General features: G+C 56.9%; 2 protein-coding genes across 5 annotated transcripts in view; both read left to right on the top strand.

The window, feature by feature from the left end:
* Window positions 1-295, top strand: part of LOC104991629 (WD repeat-containing protein KIAA1875-like) — a 6246-nt gene extending 5951 nt beyond the window's left edge. Inside the window, exon 15 of the mRNA XM_010844187.1 lies at window positions 206-295. Coding sequence (XP_010842489.1) covers window positions 206-295 — 90 coding nt within the window. The remainder of the gene's footprint in view (window positions 1-205) is intronic.
* LOC104991573 (WD repeat-containing protein KIAA1875-like) lies at window positions 28-4142 on the top strand. Of its 4 annotated transcripts, XM_010844127.1 has the most exons (9): window positions 28-514; window positions 606-812; window positions 896-1090; window positions 1180-1377; window positions 1454-1575; window positions 1645-1807; window positions 2080-2642; window positions 2739-2800; window positions 2900-4142. In XM_010844127.1, exons 1-9 carry the CDS (start codon window positions 446-448, stop codon window positions 3100-3102), a joined length of 1782 nt encoding a protein of 593 aa, XP_010842429.1. In that variant the 5' UTR covers window positions 28-445; the 3' UTR covers window positions 3103-4142. The 4 variants fall into 4 exon arrangements, with proteins under 4 accessions (XP_010842429.1, XP_010842418.1, XP_010842436.1 ...); XM_010844116.1 differs by having other exon boundaries at window positions 2739-4142; XM_010844134.1 differs by having other exon boundaries at window positions 2380-2642; window positions 2739-4142.
* Window positions 4143-6482: the final 2340 nt, after the last annotated feature.

A 6482-nucleotide genomic window follows, 5' to 3' on the forward strand; every position in this document is an offset into this window, starting at 1 on the left:
GGAGGGACTTCCCTCCCTTTTTTCCTTCTTGGCTGCTGTGCATAGCTTGTGGAATCTTAGTTCCCTGTCCAGGGATTGAACCCTGGCCCTGGGCAGTGAGAGGGAAGTCCCTCCTATGGCCCCGGGCTGAGCTGGTGCAGAGCATGTGGGTGTCAGGGCTCCCAAAGGCTAGCCTCACCTGGACTTCCCTTCTCGGCCACCACAGTGGACCGCACTCTGCCTGTCCTTCTGCCTGACTCTGGGAGGTTCTCTCTTCCTGACTGGGGTGGTGAACAGGGCTGTGAGCCTGGCTTAGCTCCCGGACGTGGAGCCGGTGCCCACCAGGGTGGTCTCTGGGGTTGGCGAGTTCAGGCCCTCAGCCCAGCCCGCTGTGCCCTGCCCGCAGTACTGGCGGCGGCCCATCTGCTTCCCGGGCTGCGTGCCCAACTCGGTGGTGCTGCAGCAGATGTGGCTGCCCGAGGAGGTCAGCGGCCTCGGAGCCCTCGGCGGGCTCTCAGGCAGCCTCAAGAGCAAGGTGAGGCAAGCTGCAGGGCGGGGTCTGCGGGAGGGCGAGCCCCCTCCCCCGTCCCCGGCCCGTGGCCAGGGCCTGGCTCTCGCCTCTGCAGCAGCGCAGGGGCCAGGAGGACCCGTGGCTGGTGCGGGGCATCAGGCGGCGCCATACCAAGCAGCAGCAGAAGCTGATCCAGTGGCTGAGGGATGAGGAGGATGAGGACGAGGAGGAGCCGGACCTGGACTGGGGCTTGGAGCCCCCGAGTCCCCCGCACAGGCTGCCCTCTGACCCGCTGCTGGTGCCCGTGAGGCTGCGGGCGCAGGTAGGCATTGGGGGCTGGGCCGGTGGCAGCGCAGGGGCGGCTTAGGGAGGCAGGGTCTGCAGCTGCCGCTGCTGCTGCCCTAGAGCACCAAGGACCCTATCCTGAGCCTCAAGGGCACCCACGAGGACACTGCCAAGACCGAGACCTACCTTCACCACCCCCAGTTCCACTACGCGCAGTTGCTCTGGGAGCAGCGCTACGGGCGTCTGCCAAAGTTCCTGCAGTTCTTCGTTGAGCAGAACTGGTTCAAAAAGCTCTTCCCCATCTTCACCCTGCAGGTTTGGGGGGGTCTCGGAAGCACGGACTCGGGGGTGGGAGCAGGGGGGCTGGAGCGCCCAGGGTGACAGCAGGGGGTGGGGCTTGGCAGGCCTACCCCGAGATGGGCACGGTGGAGGGCCTGGCCTCGGCGTTCATGGACCTGCTGGAGGAGGCCTCCTGGGCTGACCGCGTGCACGTGCTGCGCGCGCTGCTGCGGCTGCTGCCGGACCTCAGCAGAGATTTCTGTAGCCGGCTGCAGGGCACCCTCCTGCACTTGCTCAACCTGGAGCAGCCCCCCAGCCTGCAGGTGAGCACCTCGCCCCCAGCTGGCCCCACCCTGCCCCAGGCGCAGGGCACTGATCTCGCTCTCCACCTGCGCTCAGGACCGGGTCCAGAAGCAGTTTGTGATGCTGGCACTGCAGCTGCTCCTGGCGTGCTCCCTGGAGTCTCGAGAGGTGGTGGTGGAGCTGATGTCCTACTTCCTCTACTCACCAGCCCCCTTCCGGTGAGTCCTTCTCCCACTGGCCCTCCCCGCTGTGGGAGGCCGCCCACAAACCTCCCACACCTGCTCCAGGCCGGAGCTCAGGAGGCTGCTGGATGGACTCGGCCTTCAGGACCCACAGGGCTTCCTGTTCAAGGAAATGATGACCTGGGTCCAGGGCCCAGACCCCGAGTCCAAGGCCACACTGCGCAGGCGCTGCTGCCAGAAGCTGGAGGAAATGATCCAGCAGCTGCAGGTCTGGACAGCCGGGGTGGGGACAGGGCTGGGCAGCCTGCCCATGGAGCCTCTTGTCTTCTCCCCAGGCTTTCCCCAAGTCTAGGGGTGGGGCAGGGAGGGAACCAGGTGAGGCCAGCGGGCTCCTCTCCCTACTCCCGCTCTGTGCCTCCTCCATCCTCCCCTACCCTGTCCCCATCGCCCAGGATCTTCCTGAACTTCCCCAGGAGGAGGGGAAGGTGGGGTCTCTGCCTTGGACCCTGGTGCACCCTCCCCTAGCCGCCTCTCCTGCAGATGGAGACCACGCAGCTGTCTGTAGCCAAGATGTCAGAGGTGCTGCCCAAGGTCTCAGAGACCTCAGGACTTCACCCCCCTTCTAAAGAGGCCCTGTCGCAGATCTCGATGCTCTCTGGGGCAGCTGGTCACGTCTCTGTGACATCCTCCAATGTCTCCCAGACACCCTCTCTGGTGGTCTCACCGGGGGTGTCAGATTTGACCACCCTGGAGCCCCAGGCCCAGCAGACGCTGCCACAGCTGCACTTTACGCGGACCCGACGTGCACTGTCGGAGACCCTGATGCACTTCTGCCTCCAGCCTGAGGTCGTCTTGCGGTCCCCCGCGCCCGCCATACTGCCCCATGAGATGCCGCCGCGTGAGATGCTGCCCCTGGCGCAGATGGTCTGGTCACAGTCCAAAATGCTGGACCTGGGGCCCATTGATGCACTCAACTTCTTTTGCGAGCAGCAGCGCATTCGGCACCAGGGGCCCATCCCCGAGGAGCCCTACAGCCCACCCCCAGGCCCTCCCCTGCCCCCGCAGTTCTGTGGCATGGTGCTGCCACACCCCCCAGATCCCCGGTGAGCAGGCCATGGGCTCCAGGGTGAGGCTGGGGCAGAGCCTGTGTGGGGCGGCTTAGGCGCTGGCTCAGTCAAGCCCACCTCCCCACCCAACAGGCACGACCGCATCCTCCGGCTTCAGGAGGCCAGGGTCCAGAGGTCTCCCATGAGACTGAGGGGTGAGTGGGGTCAGGGATGGAAATCGGACCCCAGCCCAGCCCAGTTCCCGCCAAGCATCCACCCCACACCACGGTCTCACCATCCTGCCGGCCCACCAGGCCGAATGCTGTCCCGGCTCTGTGTGAACCGCTCCCTGGACAGCACCATCCGCATACTGAAGCTGCCACTGCCTCGGGTGGAACTGCAGCCTTTCCCCCCAGACTGGCCCAGGTCTGCCCGTCCGCTGCCCCCACGGCTCCTGCACCCTGCCCTGCAGCGCTACTTTCTGCCAGATGACACCAACCCTGACAACTACCACTGACCCAGCGAGTGGCCTTGGCCTGGCCCTGGCTCCCCCTTCCCTCCAGCATGAAGACACAGCTCTCCAGCCAGCTGTTTGCCCCAGCTAAGGCTCAGGGCTGGAATAAAGTCCAGAGGCCACAACCCACACACTGAATGCCACCTTCACCTTTGGGGGCCACTGAGCTGGGCAGAGGGTCTGGTGTGTGGTGAACCTGCTGGTGGCCAGTTGCACGTGTGAGGAATGTGTAGGGGCCTGGTGGGGTCTGGGGTGGGACAGCATCTGGGCTGGGGTCAGCACATGTTGAGCAGTATTCCTGGTGGGGGTGTGTTTGTCTGCCCAGAGAAGGAACCCATAGCACGGGCATGTCCCTGCTCAGGCACTCAGCCAACCTTTCCTTGTTAGTTACTGGGGTCGGGATGGGTGGGAGATACCAACAGGTGGGCCAGGGAGAGGGGAAGGTCTGGGTGGTGGCAGGTGTGTGTGGGGGAACCTGTTCGATGCAGATGAAACCAGGAGTGGTCGGAGCTTTGCTACGTCTAGGCTGGAAAGGAGAAGACTGATGAAGGGGCCCCGCATGCTTTACCCACAAAGCAGTAAAAGGGCAGTGTGTCCTCTGGATCTTTCCCCTTAGTCACCAGGAGACGGACCTTGTCTGGAAGGTACAGGGTCTCAGAGGGCCTCGGCTTTCTTCTGCACTGCCGTGACCTCACAGAGCCCTGCCCCAGCCCCCACTAGGCCCACGTGTGCACTGGCTGTCAGCACAGCTTGTGTGAAGGGCCAGTGCTAGCTCTTCACGTCCTGCTGCTGGGAGGCCTGAGCGACGACTTCTTTCCTGCGCCATCAGCCTCTGACTTTTGACGTTCCTTTTCAATGGTTTCGTGTTAAAATTGGTTGCTCACACCTTCCCCACAAACCCCTACCTTGTTGTGGGGCTTCCGGTGGGCAGCTCTTGATGGTTTTCAGTACATGATGTTCCTTGGGGGCTGAGACGGCAAAGAATCTGCCTGCAACGCAGGAGAGCCTGGTTCAGTCCCTGGGTTGGGGAGATCCTCTGGAGAAGGGAATGGCTATCCACTCCAGTACACTTGCCTGGAGAATTCCATGGACAGAGGAGCCTAGCAGGCTACAATCCATGGGATCGAAAAGAGTCGGACACAACTGAGTGACTAACACTTTCACTTTGGGGCTTCCTTAGTGGCTCAGATGGGAAAGAATCTGCCCACAATGTGGGAGACCTGGGTTTGATCCCTGGGTTGGGAAGATCCCCTGAAGAAGGGAGTGGCAACTCACTCCAGTATTCTTGCGTAGAGAATTCCATAGGCAGAAGAGCCTGGCAGGCTAGTCCATTGGGTTGCAAAGAGTCATACGCAACTGAAAAACTAACACACAGACACACGTGATGTTTTTATAAAGAGGAACTGCGCCCCCTAAAACAAGGATTGGGAAGCCCGTGGTAGTCTGCTTCTACTGGTGTCTCTATGGTTCAAATTATAGAGGCAATAAATGCTTTAGAAAATACAAACATGGGAATTCTGGTGGTCCGCTGGCTAGGACTCTGCTCTCTCACTGCCAACGGTAAGGGTTCAATTCCTGTTAAAGGAACTAAGATCCCACAAGCCCTGCGGTACGGCCCAAAATTAAAAAAAAAAAAGTAATATATATTTTGTGTTATTTATATTACAACTATTTACAAAACTTAATACATCACAAACCATGGAATTTAAATAGATGATCTGTTATAGTATGTAAATTTTATCTCAAGTGTGTTAGTCATTCAGTAGGACACTCAGTCTTGTCTGACTGCCACTTCATGGTCCATAGCTCACTAGGCTCCTCTGTCCATGAAATTACATATTGAATTATATCTCAAGACATAACCAGATGGAACTAGGTCTGCCCCCTGATGCACAGGAAGCCACTTGCGAACACTGGGTTGTGGCGAGGAGGGTGTAGGGTTTGGGCAGGTGCCCGTCAGAGAGAACAGGCAGCTCATGTTCAAAAGATCTGAGCTCCCCAAGGCTTTCAGGAGAAGGTTTTAAAGACAGCGTGAGGAACAAAGTCATGGGTTTCATGATTACCTCACGCACAGTTCTTTGGTTGATAGTGAGGTAACCGGGTGGTGTCACTGCAGGCAGCCTTATCAATTTTCAGGTTCCAGTTGGTCTGGGGACTAAGTGCTGGTGGTCAGCACGCAGTTAATTTCTTCCACCAGCAGGGGGTTTCGGTATCTGCAAAACCACTCCATGGCTATTGCTCAGGTTATTACTTCTAGCCTTTGTGTAGAAGTACTTAGCTTTGTTTTATGGCTAAACTATTACTACTTTGTCTTGCTTGACTGCTTTTGTCTTTGCATTTTCTCACTTCTCTGACAATTTTGCTCACTGGTACTTGGCGAAGGCCTAGGAGGCTAAAGCCCTTCTACAGAGGTGGGGGACATTCCAGTGGGGGAGGGGGGGTCTCTCCCCCTAGGAAGTCCTGTTTGATTTCAAATAAAGCTATTTTTAAAAACACACAGAAACCTCCTTGAAGGGGCTTCCACTGACCAAACTGAGGACAACTTGAGGATCAAAATAATGACAGTAAAGTATTATATTTCTTTGAATAAACTAGGAATACATGTGTCTTCTTTGATATAAATAGGTAAAGAGAAAGCTTTTTTCCCTACAATAAACGATAAAATTAGAAAACAGCCACTTGGCAACCATCATGGTAATAAATAATTCAGAGAAAAAAACAGTACATGCAAAAACTAGGGAGCGAAAGTTGTTGAGAAACAGCGTATTCACACAGTCTCAAAGTATCCTCCCATAAAATACTTATTATATACCAAAAGAAAAAGAGTAACTTGACAGGGAAGAAGCTTGGGCCACTCCACCTTAATTAAGTGATCAAGACAAGCCTCTCCAACAGACCAAAGCCATGCTACCCGATTGGACAAGAAGAAAAGAACCCAGCATCTCCTCCAGAGCACTCCTGCCAGAAAGATACAACCTGAGTCTAGTCAGGAGGCAACCAGACACATGCAGATCAAGGAACGTGCTCCACAACAGCTGGCTGGGGGCCTGTGTCAAGGGCATGAAGAGCTGTTCTTGCCTGAATGGCACAAGAGGTGACACACAGGTACTGGGGTAACTGGGGTTATCTGGGAATCCAACTGAGGCTTATGGGTCAATGCTATATGGGCTTTCCTTTAACTTTAAACCACTTCTAAAGACTTCGGATCTTCTAATTCATCTTAGGAATAGTTAGAAGGCAATGGCACCCCACTCCAGTACTCTTGCCTGGAAAATCCCATGGACGGAGGAGCCTGGTAGGCTGAAGTCCATGGGGTCGCTAAGAGTTGGACACGACTGAGCGACTTCACTTTCACTTCTCACTTTCATGCATTGGAGAAGGAA

This window comes from Bison bison, unplaced genomic scaffold (genome assembly GCF_000754665.1).
Source record: "Bison bison bison isolate TAMUID 2011002044 unplaced genomic scaffold, Bison_UMD1.0 scf7180017847889, whole genome shotgun sequence".
Lineage (NCBI taxonomy): Eukaryota > Metazoa > Chordata > Mammalia > Artiodactyla > Bovidae > Bison > Bison bison.